The sequence below is a fragment of the Zootoca vivipara genome, chromosome 7 (genome assembly GCF_963506605.1).
Source record: "Zootoca vivipara chromosome 7, rZooViv1.1, whole genome shotgun sequence".
In the NCBI taxonomy this organism is placed as follows: domain Eukaryota; kingdom Metazoa; phylum Chordata; class Lepidosauria; order Squamata; family Lacertidae; genus Zootoca; species Zootoca vivipara.
This window is the reverse complement of record NC_083282.1, coordinates 71,733,616-71,754,633: the sequence shown is the minus strand read 5'-3', so window position 1 is coordinate 71,754,633 and position 21,018 is coordinate 71,733,616. Positions and strand designations below refer to the sequence as shown.

The 21,018-nt window shown below is 41.1% G+C and overlaps 1 protein-coding gene across 1 annotated transcript; it reads right to left on the bottom strand.

Annotated features, from left to right (window-relative positions):
- Positions 1-2,754: 2,754 nt before the first annotated feature.
- ACTR5 (actin related protein 5) lies at positions 2,755-19,953 on the bottom strand. Its single transcript, XM_035123479.2, has 9 exons — positions 19,501-19,953; positions 18,097-18,326; positions 16,672-16,841; positions 14,928-15,145; positions 14,450-14,632; positions 11,401-11,523; positions 10,069-10,208; positions 9,181-9,313; positions 2,755-8,191 (listed from the first exon to the last, which is right to left on the bottom strand). The coding sequence occupies exons 1-9, from the start codon at positions 19,882-19,884 to the stop codon at positions 7,934-7,936; spliced, it is 1,839 nt and encodes a 612-aa protein (XP_034979370.2). The 5' UTR covers positions 19,885-19,953; the 3' UTR covers positions 2,755-7,933.
- Between the last annotated feature and the right edge of the window lie 1,065 nt (positions 19,954-21,018).

The following is a 21,018-nucleotide window of genomic DNA, read 5'->3' as shown; positions in this document are numbered from 1 at the left end:
TTGAATAAGACAACCTCCAGTGTGCAGGAGTAGGATTGAACCCACCAAACACCATCACCACAAACCTGAGTATCTCAGTTTGTTGCTCAGATTTACGAGTTGTTCCCTCTGACTCCTAAGTCACATATTACACAGGCTAATTCTGCCTAATATTAGACAGACGCAGGAACCCCCTTGTGTAAAAAGGGAAAAAAATGTGGAATTGGCATATCGCTTGTAAGATCAACAGTATAATTCATTCCAAAACAAGACCTGCAAATGGCACCATCAATCAATGCAGCTGTTTCCAGATGTTTTCTGAATGCTACTCCTAGGTATTCCTCGACTTGTTTTTAAAAATCATTGTAATGAACCATCTGGAAGATGTATGAAAACTTGCTTCTTTGTACCATAAGAAAAACCAGACACAAAAAGTGAATTTTTGAGAAAGCCCGTACTCACGCCAGAGTCTTCTGCCAAGAGCTATTTTCTTACCACATTCATCTATCCATTTTTTAAAGAACACATACACAGAGATAGTTTCACAGAGTATCAGGATCTTCTCTAAAACATTTGGGCAAAGGCAGCTCTTTCAGAGTTCAGGAGGAAGTTGAAAGATTTGTTCCAAAGTATTTTAAATTTAAAACATTTTAAAATGTGTGTTGATATTCCCCCCCCCAAAAAAATTAGCATGTTGATACAAGGCAGTCACTGCTTTTATGGCAGCAATAAAATGTGCACCTTATGTATTTGTAAACTCATTTATGTGCACTTTATTTTTTCTTGTGTAAACACCAACACTAGCTCACAGGGTACAATAGCTGCCTGTGAGAGCCATTTCCAAAGATTAATCTACACGTGGCCTGAGAACATGAGGGGTGTGTGCACTTCTCTTCATAACTGAAAGGGGAAATGGCCTGACTCCTTCCATTTAGATGCAGAACAAAACGTCCCAGGGGCCCTTGACATCCTCTCAAGACCTCTTATGATATACGGCACTGTTCTCCAGCAAAATCCGTCTCTGAGCCACTAGCAGACGCTTGAGTGACCTAGAAACAGGAATGTGTGTCAATTCCCAAGGTAATAAATGACTTGGAAAGGAGTGTAGAGCCGTCGGTCTCCTTTTGCCAGACAATCGCTTGAGAGAGAGCCTTTAACCCTGCCAAACCAGTGAACGTCTAACATCGCTGAACTAGTGTGGTGCTTAGGGAAGCTCAAATGGTACACTTGTACACAACAGCAAACATCAGTTGTCTGAGGGCTGTTACGGCGGAGGAAAAAACTGCTTTTGGTGAAGACAAGTCAGTGTAGAGGACAATCAGGGCCAGATTTAGGTTTGATGAGGCCCTAAGCTACTGAATGTACCGTAATGGGGCCCATTATACGTCCAGCTGTCCTCGTCAACAACAAATAGTCACTGTTTTTTTTTGTGTGTGTGTTGAATATATGCTATATGGTAATTTATGGACCTAATAGGTATCTAAAGCCACTGTTACTTTATGTAGGCTTTATTTTATTTGTTTTTTAGCTTATATTTTGGAAATATACATCCAGTGTTTGTTTCCTTTAAAATTATTTTGGGGCCCCCAAGAGAGTGGGGCCCTAAGCTGTAGTTTGTTTAGCTTATACGTAAATCTGGCACTGAGGACAAGGATAGTACTTTTACCACATTTCCCTGATCTAATGCTCTCCTCAGAGAAGCAGAGGGGAACGAGATATCTACCTCCACCCTTTTCCACCTCCCATGTGGCTTTTCCAACGCCATGTCCCAATGGCGTCCTTCCCCCACATTGCAATTCAACATGTGTGATTAAAGCCCACAGACGGGAAAACTAGGGAGATGGGAACTTAGTTGTGATTTTTTTCTTCAAATAAGTAGCTTCCTATGAAACGCGGGTGGCGCTGTGGTCTAAACCACAAAGCCTAGGGCTTGCCGATTGGAAGGTTGGCAGGTTCGAACCCCCGTGAAAGCACGTCAAAGTGCAAGTAGATAAATATGTACCGCTCTGGCGGGAAGGTAAATGGCGTTTCCGTGCGCTGCTCTGGTTCGCCAGAAGCAGCTTAGTCATGCTGGCCGCATGACCCGGAAGCTGTCTGCGGACAAATGCCGGCTCCCTCGGCCTATAGAGCGAGAGGATTGCCGCAACCCCACAGTCGTCCGTGTCTGGACCTAATGGTCAGGGGTAAGGTAAAGGGACCCCTGACCATTAGGTCCAGTCGTGACCGACTCTGGGGTTGCGCGCTCATCTCGCATTATTGGCCGAGGGAGCCGGCGTACAGCTTCCAGATCATGTGGCCAGCATGACAAAGCCGCTTCTGGCAAACCAGAGCAACACATGGAAACGCCGTTTACCTTCCCGCTGTAGCGGTTCCTATTTATCTACTTGCATTTTGACGTGCTTTCGAACTGCTAGGTTGGCAGGAGCTGGGACCAAACAACGGGAGCTCACCCCGTCACAGGGATTCGAACCACCGACCTTCTGATCAGCAAGCCCTAGGCTCAGTGGTTTAACCACAGCACCACCTGGGTCAGGGGTACCTTTACCTTAATACCCATCCAATATGGGGTTTTGAAGTACAGTATACGTGCTTGAAAAATCCATTAGAAGTGGGGAGGGCAGAAGAGCGCAGTGTGGGGAAATGAAGGTTGGGAGGGGGGATTTAGATGCTCCTTTCCCCTGCATCTCGATTCCTAGTTGCACTCATTAGAACAGGCATCCCCAAACTTGGCCCTCCAGATGTTTTGGGACTACAACCCCCATCATCCCTAGCTAACAATACCAGTGGTCAGGGATGATGGGAATTGTAGTCCCAAAATATCTGGAGGGCTGAGTCTGGGGATGCCTGCATTAGAAGCTGCTGTTTTTAAAACTTAAAATGACCACCAGACTCCTGCTATATGTAGTTGCATAACATGTAGCTTGGCCATAAGTTCAATTATTCATGGATCAAAAGTATGCGGTTGCCTGAAAACAAAGATGGGGCATATTAATTAAAACAACCAAGCCAGTGAAAAGATATGTAAGGAACTGCAGGATCCCGTAATGATTTAAGAGATAATAGGACCTGAGCTTTGGGGAAAGTCTGGGTTCTGCTTCTACATCAAAGGCAAAAAACTAACCTCTGTGGCTGTCTCTGGTAGTTGGACTGCATGTTTCATAAAGGAGATAAATACAGATTAGAGTAATTAAATTACTGGGCCAGAAGGATAGAAATCACCCTATGCCAGGACATAAGCTGGGACTAGGCTATCTTCCTAATGGTAACCACATACACAAACCTCATTGGGTAGCTAGATTGTGTGTGCAAAAGAGAATATATGCTCACACACTTATCTGAGAGAAAGTATATTTGAATCTTTTGATCACTATGTTTAACTCTTAACACCCACTCCCGAGGAGTACCTGCCAAAAAGTCAAGACCTATTAACGTAAACAGATTCTTCGTGCCCAAAGACTGATATTGATGCACTGCAAAGATATGACTGCACTTGCAACTTATGAAAGGATTGCTTATAGACATAGACTTTGCATGAACAAGTATAAGGTTATATGAAAAGCATTTATACAAAATATGGTAGGGGATAGATAAACAATAATACTTATTAGGTAAGTATATATGGAATTGTAAGTGTTAACTTTTATAATGCAATAGGATACCTTTCATTTTTATTTCATCCATTAAACTGTTCTTTAAACGTATTTTATTTTGCTTATTAGTTACATACGACCCATCATCAAAAGAGGGTGGTTCATCATCATCAACTTGTTCAAAACTTTACATATTGCAGCCACAGCATCGAAGCCTAGACTAGAATTACTACAACCACCACCCACCGAGCAAAATAAAAAAAAATAAAAATGATTGCTGATTTTCTTCTTTATGTGCTTGGCCATGCCAAGTGCCAAATGTAAGCAAATGGAGAGACTTCCAGTTCCTATTTGAACAATGGGCTTAGTAGTTGTAGTTGTAGTAGTAATATCCCTTCTTTAATCCCACTCTCCATCCTTTGTCAGAATAGGTACACTTGTCTCCTGTCAAGATCAGCTTGTTGCAGCAGGAAAACCAGCAAATGATACGTGATGTTGACCTGCTATTCTGGTTAACATAAACTTTAAAAAATCAAAACATAACAAAATACTAGGTTGTAAATTGGTTTAACTAAATTGCAAACTCCAGTTAACACTGGTGATGTGACTTACATCTGCTTCTAAGTATGTTTACTCACACACTCGGTTAAATGGGACCCTTTTCCTGGAAAGAGTGCTCAGGACTGCAGTCCTAGTTTCTACTGTGTTCTGTCCTTCATAAGACTTTACAAACTTGAACATATTTATTCCACTCCCCTGCTGTTGATTTTAACATTTTCCACTTGGCAAACATTAATTTTCTTTTGTCTGGGGGCAGCTGAAATCAACATGTCTCTTGTTATTTCCTTGTCATTACTTCCTGGTACACTTAATTGACCCATTATTGTGGTTAATGGTAGAGTTCTGGGAATGACGTTTTGAAGCTAAAGTGCTATTAGAAAGCTTGCCAAAGGAGCAGGGCAAAACAAAAATAGTACTACCTGATTATTCCTGCTTTATCTTTGCAGTTTAAAGTCAAGGTACAAGTCAAGGGATCAGAGACTTTGGGATCGGAGTGAAGAAGCAGTGGAAGACGATTGGAAGAAATTTAAAGTTTATTTAAAGAATAAGCGTGTAACAGAACAGAATTAATGGAAGTAAGGGAGATACAAAGAGGGTGTAGATAATACAATGGTGAGAGATAAGTGTTGTTAGAATTAGATATAATTGAGTAAAAAGAAAGGATATAGTTGGGAATGTAAAATATTAAGATATAAAAGATATAGAAATAAGTTAGTATTAAGTAAAATTTAGAGATTATGTAAGATTTAGAAATTACTAAAGATGATTTATAATGGAACGTAGAAAGAGGAGGAATGAGGAAGTCAATAGATTAGAAATAAGGTTTATAAGTTAGAGTTTTTGATTTGTATGTTTTTGTATGTTTGTTGTTTTTTGTATTTCAGTATTTTTGTATTTTGTATTTTTGTATCTTTGTAGTTTTATGTATTGTGTAGTGTGTGGTTTGTAGTTGTATGTTGTTGCTGTTATAAAATCTTAATAAATATATATATATTTTGAAAAAATTAAAGTCAAGGTACAATCCTGCCCGTTAAAATCAGCAGGACGTTTGCCACTGATTTAGTGGGAGATTAGATACTTAATCTTTTGTCAAGGCAAGACGAAAAACAACAACAATCATTTTGAAGATAAACCGCATGGTGGCTAAATTTGGGGCACAAATAACTTGCAAGCAGTCAGCTGCACAAAGTTGCTGCTTCCTATCTTTTTTCAATATGCCTAAGTAGAGTATTAAAATAAGGGTTGGACTTTTCTAAGCAAGTTTCTAAATGTCATCATTGTGAGGCCAGAAATGAACTCATGCAGGCAACATGCACAAAATGCTTGTGCCTTCAGAGTGCAGAATTGTTGCATCTTGTGTGTTTAACCTCAGGATTTTGCATATTTCACAATTCTGAACATGGAACAGGCCACATAATTCTGAAGATAGATTTCAAGCATTCAATGAGGAATAATGAAGTTTACAATAATCTGGTTTCATTATCTTTCAGAAACATGTGTGATTCAAAGACAATTGCTGTCTTATATTAACACAGAAGCACTGTGTACCTAAAAACTGGAAAGAAATGTTCCTGTCTGTCTCTCCAGCAATGGTCACAGTCTTATCTGCAGTACTGCATTCAGTTCTAGATACTGCCATGTTGAAAAGTTAAATCGCATTCCAATAATGACATAGGCAAAGCAAAGATACAGGATGCTTGAAACCTAACCACCTAAGAGTTGCCTTGACAATCTACTTCTGCAGCCTTGGGGGCCTCAATTGCCCTGACTGTGGCCTGGGGCCAAAAGTGACGGACCTGGACAAACCAAGCAGACTCTGTAAGACAGCTAATGCTTGCCAACTGCCTATAAATGGACTCCATATTATGGATCACCTGTGCTCAGGCACAACATTACATAAAAGTATTATGTCTTTCATCTGAGCTGAAGGAGTGTGGAATCTTTTCCATAGGAAACACAAATTGAAATCTCACTCAACAGCAAGGAAATACGTAAGTTGGGATGCATATTAATAAAGAAGCAGTAAACTACAAAGTTTATAGATTCATTTCGTAAGTTATTTAGAAGAATTTTAAGAAGACAGCCTAATGGCTATTCTAAGACAAATCTACATGATGCAGAGAAGCTAGTGTTGATGTATTTGCAATTGGCAAATTGGACTGAAAGGCAGGGTGTTGTCTATGTTGTAAGAATCCAGATCATTAAGACTTTACTGAGGATGATATTACATATACAACACACATTTGGTTGTTGTATATTAAGTGATCAACGTACATTTGTTCAGAGAGGTTATTCGTGGCCATTAGGCTGCTTTTCTTTTTGATTGTTAGAAAGTTTGTGAACTTCCTAGTGTTCTACATTGAGAACTATACATCTCAGCTTAAGCATTTTCGCCTGGTTCTGAGAGCTTGAAAGTTTCCCACCTTGAGAAAACGATGGCATTAACATTTTGCTATACCTTAATGAGTGTTTGAGGGTTCATCAGCAGCCGAACATGTTTAGATGTAATAAATAAAATAGCATCTGCAGCTGAATGTAACCTACCCAAGCAAACCATGAACTAGACCTTATACAAGAATTTAGGCACCAATTAATTACAAATTATCTCCAGCTTCTGTGATAAGAGCAATCTCGGACCAGTTCCTTGCAGTCTAATGTTCTGTTTTACCTGGACAGTACTACAATAACTGACAGTTGAAAATTGGGCCATAATTTGGGCTAATTGCTTTCCCTATTTTCTCCCCTTGTTAAAGAGTTACAGTTTTTCCTTAATTTGCAGTTGTGTGCCTGATTAATAGAGCCGATGTTCAAGCATACAGGGATACATTCATTTAGAAGAGAATCTGTGTGGCACTATGACAGGCTAAAACAATGGCTGTTTAATATAAGCAAGAGTAATGAACAAGAGTTTTGTTTTCCTCGGCATGCAGGGGGTCACTAACCAATGAAGCCATGTTCAATTAGTTATTCAGCAGTAATGTAGGATGCCCTAACTGAACCAAATAAGGCGTTTTCTCTCTCTACCACACCAGTGTTTGCCTCCCTTATATAATAAAATGTTTCAGAAACCGGTGCATTGCTGAACCTTCTCGTTTTGACAAACGTATGTCAGAATAAACTTCTGAAACTATACTGTGGGTTTCCCCCCCTTTAGCTATTGAACAAAAGAAAGGAAAAGTCCACAAACATTTGAACAGATGACTAGAATAAGAAACAAAACCCAAAATCTCAATTTCAGCAAAGATTTGTTCCTTCAAACTACCATCTTCCTTTGGGTAAAGGCTCCCCCTCCTGGATTAATATTGCTACTGATGTATCTGATGAAGCGAGCTCACATTCACCAAAGTTTGAAATAAACACTTTGGTCCAAACTGGCATAAGGGTCTTTATAGTTTCTGTTGCAGCAGACTAATATGGCTACCTCTCTGGAAATCAGTCCTATGGTATGTTAGGAACATTTGACACTGATAAACATGGGGAGGGGAAAACCCAAAATACTTTATTTACATTGCCAACAGCTTTTACAGCATGGTCTATTAATATAAAACACATGATATGTTAGCCTCAATGAGGCCGATATTTCTTTTGCATTTTTTTACACCAAAAACTGGTGAAGAGCCTGCAATTCTTCCATGGCAACCATGGATAAAACACACAATTGCTCACTGCACAAGCTGAGGTGCCCGGAAATGTTGAACTTAAACTTGCACCCGGTTCTGCAGGATGGCAGCTGCCTTGCAGTTCTGAAAAGCTTTACACAGGTTGTGTCTATTTTGCAGTTACATACCATTGCAGCCTGCATTCTATGCTTGCTCAGAGACATTGTTTGCGGCAGTTCCCGGCGCTTTGCTGGATGCTGGAGTTTCAGCTGCCCGCGGAGCCTGCTTTGGGAGACAGATGGGCACATAGACGTTGGAAGTACAGTGCTCCTTAAGGTATTCTCCACCCTTTTCTTCATAGTCTTTCCTAGTAATCCAGCCTTCATCATGGTTCATGTACTCCAGGGCCCACTCTCGAGCTCCATACCATGCATCTAAAACAGGATTGGAAGCAAGATGCACCTGGATGGCAGCAAGACAATAAAGGGATCTGTTTAGTGGAAGTCAAAGGCCACAGAACTAGAATGGCAACACATGAGCAAAGCTACATGGTGCAAACACCTGACAATCCTATTTGGTATGAAACAACCTGTTCCTTAAGGTTACCTTCTGAGGCTGTGCTCTGGATACCCGACCTCTGACGCTGGCAATGTAACAACCAGAGCGAAGGTCTTTTCTATTCTGCTAGCTCTTGTTTAGAACGCATTCCCCAGAAAGGTTTGCTGGGTGTCAGTTCTTCTTTCTTAGACACCAATCTAAAATGCTTTTCTGTTCCTCAAAGTGTTTAAGGAGTGCTTTTATTGCTTTTTGGATTTAACATTTTCATATTCTATGGTCTGCCCCTTGCAGTGCATTCTCAGAACTTGTTCCTTTGATCATTTGTAAACTGCCTTGTATGCTGAAAAACGGGAAGGAGGGTTACCTTTATGAAGACACAAAGCAGAATGCAGCAACCATGCCCCTGTTTGTTGTTCTATTGCCAGAATATGAAAGCCAAAAGCTTTGACGAACCAAGAAAATGTTCAAACAAAGCAGGACTACCAATAGCTCTCCCACATTGTTGCTTCCCACCAAGCAAATTCAAGGTCATACTGTCCCTGAACATGAAGGTTCAAGTGCTGGACAATTTTTTTAAAAAAAGTCCTCCCAGCAGGAATTTTTTTTATTTTTTGTTTCAACTACATCAGACCAACATGGCTACCTACCTGTAACAAGTGCTGGACAATATTTTTGCCTTTTTCTACAGTACTTTATGCTGCCCAGCATGGTTACCAATGTATTCTATAAATTTATATCTCTCTGTAAGCTTGCTGCCCAATTCAGGAGATTTTTTCAAATCAGTTCAAATGCCCCCCTTATCTTCACATGTGCAATAAAGTTTGGTCATTGTTGCCATGTACAGTATTTGGGTGTTGCATGTAGCCATTGCATTGCTAAAGCCAATACTACACCTGAAAAGACGACTGGAATGGTCTCATTTCAAGCAGCTCCTTGTAGATTCTGGCTTTCATTCCAGGATACATCATGTTCCCACCAGTAAGGAAGACATTCTGGACAAGTTTTTCCTGCTGCTCTTTAGGATACCTGAAGAAATAAAACTCCCTTAACAGATTCATAGTGCTTCTAGCTGGCTGGGATTGAGGATAGAGAATGGAAGGTAAAATTCATTTGTTGTTCTGCCCTCTTTTGCCTCTGGCCCCACCAACCAGAAGGTGGCACAGAAAAGAATGTGGCCCCTGGACTGAAAAACATCCCCCACCCCTGTGCTAAGGGTGGATGGGAAGAGAAAGTCCATGTAGTGGTAGAGGCAGATTTAATGTTTAAACTATTTCAAGGATTAAAGCACAAATCTGATTTTAGTTTGTTCCAATTCAAAAGATTCTTCCAGTAAAAAGCTCTTCTCTTCAGACTGCCTGTTAATTTACATTTTAACAGTGAGAGATTGGGGGGGGGGGCTGTGTGCGTACATGGCATTCAAATGTGTCTCTCAACCATCTTCTTTTATATAATTTGTGCCCTGCATCATGCACTATGCACAAGGCAGCTAACAAAATGTATAATCACACAATGCCTTGTTTAATGTGGTGGCATCCCGCAGAATCTTGTGAAACTGAGGGGTTTTTATATATATAAAAAAGTGAGGAGACTAATTATTTAGGTTCTACGGGAGAAAAACCAAGTACTCTCTGAACAGTGACAGCTTGTTCTTAAATACACAGAGGCTGCAATGCTACCCACATTTACCTGAGAGTACCACTGAATTCAACTAGGCTTATTTCCAGATACACATGTACAGGATTGCAGTGTCATTTAAATAGGATTTCAGTTTAAAAACTAACCTGTCCAGGACAAACTGTATGGTTTCTGCCATCCCAGCCTGCTCTTCTCCTATTAAGGATGGCTGGAAGATAATTTCAGGAACTCGGATTCTTTCCGTGCCAATAAAGAGCTGGTGATACTCTGCCAGGTTAAACACGGGCTGTAAAAAATCAGAGTCAGAAACGTACTGCTACTTGTCAGAACCTTTTATGTAATGCTCGACATTTTATTTAAAATATGTTGTAAATATGGATTAAGCTCTATCACCACCAGAATCTGTATTGTTTGCCCTCATCCAGAGAGAGACTTCAACTTTTTAACACATTCTGTTATGAGATATTATAGGTAGTTGCAGCAGCAGGAGAGATGAGATAGCATAAGATACTCTATCAGCTGGGACTGAAAGCCTTTTGGCTTCTCCCCTCCCAGAACCATTTCCCACAACCACGCTACCTGGTCATTAAACATTTGCGTAACTTTTCGAAGAATTAGTTCCTGAATTTACTTCCCCAGTTCTTTTCCTATGCCTTGTTCCTTTTGTACTGCATTTACTAGATTCTAAGCCCTCAGGCATGGACGAGTATTTTTTAATGTTTGGTGTAGTTATCTAGAAAATGTTAGGTGCTTACAGTTTACATTATGTCTGTGGTACGAGATATAACTGGTATAAACTGTGATCAAGGTGATAGCAGATACTCTTGGGGATGTTTCTTCCTATTGCTACAAGCATTTTTGGGGAGTGGAAATTAACACTTCTCCTGTAGGTCAATCATATGCATGTATACTTGAAAGCAAGTTTCACAGAGTTACTCCTAAATATACACAGAATTACAGCCATGGGTTGAAGTCAATGGGATTTGGTAGTCAGTGTCTGAAACATGAGTTTACAATCTTCATTTTTCAATGCTATGGGTTTAAATCACTATTATTATTATTATTATTATTATTATTATTATTATTATTATTATTATTATTATTAACAGAGGATAAAACTTCAGCCAAGGGATAGATCCTCTTCCAAGGACTTACTCAGTGAGGCCAGGGCTCAAAATTCATGCCCACTGTAGCTGACTGAATGCAAAAATATATACAGTCATACCTCTGGTTGCGTTAGCTGCGGGTTGCGTATTTTCAACTTAAGAACGTGGTGGACCTGGAAGTGTTTATATCCGGGTTTCACTGCACGCACATCTGCAGAAGTGTTCTACGCGCTTTGCGCATGCTCAAAAGTGCCACTCTGGATGCATATTTTTTGGAGTGCAAACGGCACCCCGGAATAGATCAGGTACGTATCCAGGGGTACCACTGTATCGTAAAGTAGACTAAGAGATAGGATGTGTATAAAGACAAACCTGTACTGTAGTAACTGGCTTTTCAACTTCAGGTTGCTCCTCAGCAAATAAGGGCTCAAATTCATTCATGCTTTCTACATCTTCCATTGATTGTTCGCTGCCCATTGGATCCAGATCAGGCATCTTGAAAACGAAAGAGACCACAGGTTCTTATATTAAAACAAGGAAGCCACAGAAGCTGGCTTGGCAATGTCAAGGTCTAAAACCAGTTATGACCAGAATGAACAAGCCTTTCCTGCTGGCTAAACACCAGCTATGCAGTTCTAAGACGATGCAATTAATCATAAAGTCCCACCAAGTTCAAGGGGGCTACTAAATGTGCTTAGGACTACAGCCTTAGTAAACCTTTCTCCCCCTCAATTTTTTGGTTTTATCTTTTTGTAAACTGCTTTGAGGGGTTTTCTTTTACCATTAAGTGGTGTATAAATTTTATGAGATAATAAAATCAATCAATATATTTACATACATCTAATTACTTTAACAGTGTTATCCACTTTTTAAAAATCCTCTGTTCAGAAGCATGCCTAATCCACATATACATAAATAAATAAATAAATGATACCAAAAGACTAGAGTAAGTTTAGAGCTTCAGGATGGCATAAACTTGGTGCATTTAAGACTCATCAACAGGTTTATGAAGTATTTTAGTCTGTTCATGTGAAGCTGGTAAACCAATATTTGCAGTCTAAATAAGTGGTTTGTAAATTTTGGAAAATTGCTACTTTCAGGCAGCAAAGTTCAGTGAAAGTAAGTATTATGCCAGAAAGGGCCACAAAGACCAGGCTGCTAAAATGACTGAATCAGGATGCCACCATAGTTCTACCGGTGCTGGCTGAATATATTTTTTTTTTAAAAAAACTATTTACTGAGTGAGGTTTCAAACCTGAGGTAGGCTACTTTACTTAGAGCTGTAATGCTAAGCAATTGGGGTTTGGGAATGTCATGCCAAGAATTTGGTTTTGCCAGCTGTAAACCAAAACAGGCTATTTTTGAATTTAGCAAATATGAGAAAGTTTACAGAACTTATAAAAAAAGGCTTACATAACGATAAAGATTAAACATTTTTCTGCATGGAAGTAAAAACATATCCTCAAATAACTCTTGCTTAGAATATGTCACTGCTTTCATGGTTCTCCTTTGCCCTACACATGCTAGACAAATGCTCATGAAAACAAAGCCATTACACGACCAGTATTCATTCTCATAGTTTATGAATATCATAGGCTCAGAATGTGGTATGCAATGCCAAGTTATCAATTAACATTCACACACCCTTTTCTATCATTCTCCTTATACTTGACATTAACGTTACATCAGTTTCATTAATCCTGGTTTATGACCCATGATCAGGGCTTTTTTGGGTGCCGAAACTCAGTTCCAGTGAGTTCTGGCTGAAAAAAGTCCTGCCCGTGATACTGGTAAGTGGCTCAGTCAATAGGCATCTTCACTTAACCTCACCTTTTGAGATGAGTAAAGGTAAAGGTAAAGGGACCTCGGACCATTAGGTCCAGTCGTGACCGACTCTGGGGTTGTGGTGCTCATCTCGCATTATTGGCCGAGGGAGCCGGCGTACAGCTTCCAGGTCATGTGGCCAGCATGACAAAGCCGCTTCTGGCAAACCAGAGCAGCACACGTAACACCGTTTACCTTGGAGCAATACATAGTTGCTTCAAATGTTTCCAGAAGAGGCATGAGTGTAAGTACCGTATTTTTCCGTGTACAACATGCCCCCATGTATAAGACACCCCCTATTTGGGGGGACTCAAAATTAAGAAAATGGGGAAGATTCCCCCGTGTATAAGAATACCCCCCCTTTTAACATTATTTTTAGTATAAAAAAAAACTTAGTCTTATACATGGAAAAGTACGGTATATTCTTGGCTTCTACCCAATTCTGTTATGTGAAGCTGACCCTAATTTCATATTCCATTTTTCAACTTTTTTTTTAACAGGGCACGAGGAATGCTCAAGAAAGATGCCAAATGCCAAGGAGGAACCTTTGCATAATTCCAACTTGAATATCCACTGCTTTCCTATCCTCAACCTCCAATAGGCCATATTTTTTAAAAAATTTTTTTAAATAGGCTATGGTCTGACTCAAGAGTACTCAAAACAAACGGCAGCTCAGTTTTCTGCAAGGAGATGAGGCTACTAAGCTCTGAGAACAGCAAATATTAGCATAGCCTCACAGAGCTTTTTGGGGAACATTTTCCTCCATGTTTTTATATTTTGCATTTCTGCATATCTTGAGATACACCAGGGCCCACTCCTACGGTACTTCTCAGCAGCTCCACTGGAGAGTGGAGTGGCTCCTGTTCAGTCTTTCATGTCCTTTTTTCACGCCAGCCATGTCCTTCTCCAAAACACTTTGTTCCTCTAAACCCATCCATTTCCCATTCCCCCCCCCCCAGACACTAAGCATTCTGTGACCCCAAGACCATGCTCGGTCCTCATTGGGCAATTTACTATCTTTTTCTACTTTTGCAACCCCTTGGATTCTCTCAAGCAATGCATTACAGTGGTGCCTCGCTTAACGAATGCCCTGCTTAATGAAATTTCCGCTTAACGAAAGGTTTTTTCTAGCGGAGGTTGCCTCGCTAGACGAATTCATTTTACGAAAAATTCGTCTAGCGAATCGCTGTTTCCCATAGGAATGCATTGAAATTCAATTAATGCGTTCCTATGGGCAAATTATTTTTTTTAAAAAAAATTCAATACATTCCTATGGGATTCGCTAGACGAATTTTTCGTTATAAGAAAAGACCCGTGGAACGAATTAAATTCGTCTAGCGAGGCACCACTGTACTTCCCTTCTGTTTCTCAGTGGCCCTATTTTTGCTGCAGTCCTGCTGGCACTCACCAACTGATATCACTTATGAGATGGAGGGATGGTGATGGATGGCAAGGCAAAAAGGAGACAGCAGGAGAATATAGCAATAGACAACTTGGCAGAAAGTTGTAATACAGTCAATAAAATACAGTCTTAGAATGGTTTTGCATATACTTATGGTTATGTGCCAACATAATTAATGCAACCTTACTGCAGTACCTCTGGCTTGCTATCAACAACGTCCACTTCAACGCTCACTTCTGCCTGTAGGATTTTCTGCTTGGTTTGCTCAATGGCCATACTCAGCTTATGAATGTAAGACTGAAGTTCCTCAGCAGAGTCCATGTTCAGTTCCATCAAGCCTTTGTGAAACTGATCCATTTGACCTTCCTCCAGTAGTTCCTGCACACAAAACACAATGCAATGTGATTTCTATTGCCCGCAATATAACTAAGGGGAATATCTCAGAAAAGCCCAGGGTGGGGGAACATTTCCAAATGAGCGAAAAACTTGCCCTTATTTTCTGGCGACTGTGATATCTGTAAATCTTTCACTGAGATGATATCAAAGTGACCCCATGACATTAAGTATTTTCCCCCAAGAATGAAATCTGGTATTTTCATATCATGTTCTCCTGCCATCAGCTTCTCCTTTTCAACTTCCACAAAGCTGCATCTCAAACATTGTGCGGGGTTACCTGAACATAAAGCAGCCTGTCCAACCTCTCTTGATCAAGCTGCAGCTTTTCCTCTCTTCGGCGAGCATTGAGCTCCTGGAGCCGTCGAAGTTGTTGCTGCCGCCTCTCCTGCTTCTCTTCAGATGTGAGGGTGCTCCCCAGCAGCTTATTTGAAAAGGGCAGCTGCATCTTATGCACATGGTTCTCATAATATTCAGGGGACCTCCACTTCTGCATTTCTGCTCAGAAGTTTCAGAAGCATAATAATGAGTTTTGCAGGCACAACTCTACAAGGTCTCTGCGCTGCTAAACAAATGCCTTTGGCAAGTTTGGATATTTGGAAATTACAGGGAAAGCCATCTGATAATCTATAACAAGAGGTTATCTTTAAAAAATGTTGTGAGCCACCTTGGGAGGTTAACTCTCAAAGGTAGCTTATAAACAATGAAGCAAACAGCCTGCACTATTACTGTTCTTGCTTACTTTTCAAATTGAAACTGCTATTGTCTGTTAGATACACATAGTATTCCCGACAGTTTTGCACCAAGTAGGAGACATGAATGAAAAGGAAAGGAGCAAAAGGTACTCAGGTCCCAGACCCTTGTTCCAAGGAGGGTAACTATGCTTCAGAAGAATGAGCAAGTAGAATCCCTAGAGCAGGCATGTCAAACCTGCGGCCCTCCAGATGTTTTGGCCTACAACTCCCATGATCCCTAGCTAGCAGGACCAGTGGTTGGGGAAGATGGGAATTGTAGTCCATAACATCTGGAGGGCCGCAGGTTTGACATGCCTGCCCTAGAGCCAACTCTCCCTAATGCAAACCTAGAGGGAGAAAGCGTGCAAATGACATGATGCAATGTGACTTGCTGGCAGTCTGGAGTAGGATGGAGAATAGACACAGCCTTTTATTGTGTCTGCCAAATGGACATCCTAAAACCAGTTGCCGACCAGATTCAACAAGATAATTCAGCCCCTTTAACACACTTTATTATTTATAAGGGCACATAATAAATAAGTTTGCTCAAAGCAATCTGCATCACTAGATACTGCTTGGGACAAGCTGCTGCATCTGAGGGATTATTCACCATACAAAAGCTTAATAAGGTAAAATCAGGTTAACTTTCCAGTACTGACCATAGCTCACATTAGTATTTTAAGATATGAATGATTTAGGTCCCAAATATCTGAAAGATTGGCTCCATCCCACCAACCTTCTTGGGTGTTCAGATCTGCAGAGAGGACGCCCTTGGTAGTCTCACCACTCTCATAAGTAAAGAGGATGGTGGCCCTGTGAGGGGTGCAGCTAGCCTGTTCACTGTTCAGATTTTGCTGTATGCTAATGACGCATGACTTTACCCTTTGACAAGTAAGGTATGTTGTTTGGTGGGACCTACCTCTTTTCTAGAATGCATACTGTTCCTATAATTGCAATAGCTGTCATTGTTATTATAACTGCATATTTTATTCTTGGACCTTATGTTGAAGGGTGTCTATTCAATCTTTATAAAGTGTTACACCTACAATATACTTAATGTTAACCATGCATATCAAATCTGAACTCAGGTTTAAAACTAACCACGATTAGCATTTTAACATTTAAGATATTTTCATACCTCTTTAGCAATATAAAATTACTTCTTAATATATTTTTTTCTCCTGGGATTGCCAGAACCCTAAGAGAAAAAAATATTTTTACCAAACCATGAGGGAATACAGTAGTATGTAACTTTAAAGCTGCATGACAGCCATTAATAGCAATGCTTACCATCCTTATAATCTTCTGCAACATAGCTGTGCTCATGCAGTATTTCCTCTACACGGCTGAGAGTAATGGCAGCAAAATGCCCAGGATATTTAAGCTGCAGGAGACGCTGAAGGTACAGAGCAGCCTGGCACCCTCCAATATTTATACGCTTACAGTTTCTAGCATCCAACCTACCAATCCACAGAAACAAAGTAAAAGTGAGTTGGTACACAACATAGGAATGGTTCATTAAATTCTTTCTACTAGAGTTCTCAATAGCAGGTTATCATCTACCTTAAGATTTTTTTAAAAAAAACAACCAGAATTCTGAGCAGCTTAAAATAAATGCTCTAACATAATTCAGTGTCCACATTTTAGGTATACATTTCCACACTTTATTATTATTAAATTTATATGTCACCCTTCCTCCCAAAGAAGCTGAGGAAACCCATACAACTTGCAACAGGTAGAGATCTTCATTTTTGTGCGAGGACAAAAACAAAATTCATAACAAAAGACTTAGGCTATGTGAAGCATTTATATAGGAACATTTCTCTTGTAAAGCTCATAAAGCAAAACAGAAAATCCTTAAAGTTATTCAGAGCACAGAATCTAGGTTATTTTAATGTTTTCCGCCTTTACTCATATTTATGAACAATCAGGAAGTTTAAATATAAGCACTCCAGAAGAATACAAGAAAAGAAAAGAACAGAACAGAACACATCAACTCCATGAAAAGGTACTTGATGGTATCACAAGGGATAAAATCAACATCTTCACCTGGCTTATAAAATACAGCATATTCATATATCCAACTTTTCACTTTAACTACCTAATCCAATGAAATTGAATGAAAATAATATAAACAATCCATATAGCAACTCTCTTCTGTTGCTTCAGGAAATATTCATGCAGCACAAGTACAAACTATTTTCTCGGAACCAGGGATGGCCCACTGCATAACAGAGTTCACTCACTCGAGGGAAACTGAGGGGACAACAACCACCCCATGACTATAAACTATAAACCTAACTAAGCAGAATTAAGGTGCTAGCATCTACATATTCTAGCAACTTCTTGCATACAGGATTAGTAAAAGTCAGACACAAAATCAATGGATCAATTGCAGTGGTAAAGATGACAAAAAGAAGGAAAGAAAGACAGCTGCACAGATTCCTTTTCCCAACGCCTTTCAAAAACATTTTTATCAAGGGAGCATAAACATTAATTTGATAAAGATGCTCAGAACATGTTGGGAACACCAAACTGTGCAGCTGCCTTTGTTTCATAAATTGATGGTCATCTTTAGAGGCAGAACTTCACAGAATTTTAAAGTATCAAGCAAAAAACTGAATTTAATCCAACTAAATTTTACTTAGAGTGGACCCACTGAGAAGTTAGTAACGTCCACTAATGCCTGGATACAGTTTATTGCAGCCAACTCACCGGCCATCCAAGACTGGCAAAATATGTGTACATTGATATCCAGAGGAAACTATGAGACCACTGCAAGGCCAGCCCTGCCTCTTGTTGTGATATAAACTGTACAAACTGTCCACGCCATAAGAAACCTTGGGAACTTGGTAACATTCAAACAGGAGCTCCGACATCATTTGTCTTGAATAGAGAGGGTTGCAGACTGCTTCAGTGACCACAACTGGGTGGTCAACACAGCCCTGTAATGAAATGGCAAGAAATGAAGACACGAAGACCTGGTTAAAACAGTTTACCTATGTTTGAAAGTTATTTATAGAGCTATAGATGAAAACAGACTTGGACTAGATGATCAGGAGCCCCTTCCAACTCTACAGCTCGATGATCTACCGTATGAATCCTGAGAGGCAGTGACTGGCAGGCCAGTCATCAGCATCTGGTGGGAAGCAGGTTGGGTACCGCTGTACTAATGAAATGGAACTATATACGTTGAGTATCGCATGCATAAACTCCTGGGCAGGTCCGTTGGTCAGAGTCTGGTGCTGATCATGCCACGGTTGCAGGTTCAATCCCAGGAATGGGACAGTTGCATATTCCTGCATTGCAGGGGGTTTGGACTAGATCAGTGGTTCCCAACCTTTTTTTGGCCATGCCCCACCTAAGCATCTCTAAAAATCCTGACCCCCCCCCCCGGGTGACATATAATTCTTATTATTCAAAAAGTAAACTCCTATTCACGTGGAGGAAGCCTAAAAGGCCATTAACTTGGTCTAAACAAGCTTCCAAAGAACATGGCATCTGTGAAAGAGAAAGATAAAAGAACGAAAGGACAGTTGAAGTACTGGGGAAGAAATCACTAGGAAATTGTTTTAAAAAATAATACAGTAATATGAAGTGATATGAAAAAATAGTATTTTCTGTATAAATAACCTCTCCATTGTTACCAGCTGACCGTTTACAGTACATTCCGATTTTAATTTTAACAATGTGTATGTCACCATATATATTTATATACTTGTTGTTTTATTTATTGTAGTTTAGAAATTATTTATTGTAATTGTTAAGCGTAGATTTCCGTTTAATTTTTATAAGCTGATATTTAATATTATTCTATACTATTCTAATGATTGCTGAATGTTACTTTATTTGAGGTAGGTTGCTCATTTTAAAGTTATGTTTTATTATCACATTTTTGTATTGCATTACATTGTTAGAAGGTGTATATTCTTTGTTTCTTCAGCTTGTAAACTGTCTTGGTAGATACAAAGACGGTATGCAAATTAAAAGTGATGGTGATGATATGAGGCCCCTAGAACCATAAGAAATGAAAATAAAATAAAATAGTGTTAACAACTCGATAAAATGATGTGTCCCACGCTGGGAAACACGGGACTAGGTGGTCCTCAGTCCGCCTACCTGCGAGGCGACCCCGAGGCGCTGGAAGCCGTGGTCGAAGAGCAGCTCCTGGAGCTCCATCTGCACCGGCACGTTGCGGTCGAAGGGCGAGCGCAGCAGCCAGCGGAGGGGCTCGGGGCTGCCCAGGTCGTTGCCCACCTGAGTCTCGGGGCCGGCCCCTCCGCGCGCCCCGCGGCTGCGCGCCACCAGCGATCGGAATCGGAGCAGTGGCTCGCTGGGCACCTCGGAGGCCCGGCAGGCCCAGCCCAGGCGCAGTTGGAAGGAGCCGTTGTCCAGCACCAAGGGAGCCGGAGAAGGCACGCGCACGGCCGGGCTCGGCTCCAGCGCCGGGTCCGGGTCCCAGCGGACGTCGCGGAAGGGGAAAACCCCTCCGGCCTCCTCCATCGCCCGCCCGGCACGCGTACGGAGGGGGGTGGATGGGGGACGCCGCTCCGTCGGACCTGCCTCGGCTGCTTCCGTTCCATCCGCCGACTGGAAACCAGAGCGGAGTTTTCGAGGTTCCGCTCTTCAGACGGGCCCCCGTAACGAAAAGCGGGGTTTCCTCGCTCTGTCGCTCAAACATACAAACGCATTTGGAGTTTATACCGTGCAACACGTTTCTTAGCATTCAAGGTGCCGCAGCACTTGCAGTTTACACGCTTCTCCGGTTTCTTGGACTGGTTGGGAGTTTTCCTGGAAGGTTTTTCCCGGGAGGCAAGATGGAATTAGGCTGAGCTCCAACCCAAAGTGCATGCTGTGTTCTTGTATTGCCACATCAACCCCAGACAAATTTAAAGCATGGAAGACCCTCACAGCTTCCCTCCCACCCTTCACGTTCCTTTCTCTTTAAATTATTTTTCTTTTGTATGAATGCCATGTCCATCTATCTTTGGGACTGCAACCCCATCCGTCCTGTCCATTGGTCACACTGGCTAGGGATGGTGGGAATTGTAGCCCAAAGGTTGGCAGCCTCGGCATGTTGTTGAAAATCTGACCCCTTGCCCTGATCTTCACTGCGCCTGATTTATGTCATTTCTGCACCATGCATTTAAAGGAGTAGTATCATACTAATTTAAACAGGAATCCTGGGATCTGTAGTTTAATAGGAACCGCTATAGCGGGAAGGTAAACGGCGTTTCCATGTGCTGCTCTGGTTTGCCAGAAGCGGCTTTGTCATGCTGGCCACATGACCTGGAAGCTGTACGCCGGCTCCCTCGGCCAATAATGCGAGATGAGCGCGCAACCCCAGAGTCGGTCACGACTGGACCTAATGGTCAGGGGTCCCTTTACCTTTACCTTAGGGTTGTTAGGAAGCAACTCTGTTCCCCTCAGAGGACTATGATTCTCAGAATGAAGATAATTAGCCTTGTGCTGGCCGTTTTTGCCTCTGCAGAGGGATATTGTAATGGCAGGGAAAGGTTGCAGGTTCTTCACAAAGCTGTTTTTGAGACCCAGTATCCACCCAGCCCCCCATCAACCAGTGAAATACACCAGACTACATTTTTGTGCTATACTGTACGCTTTTTTATTCCCTCCACC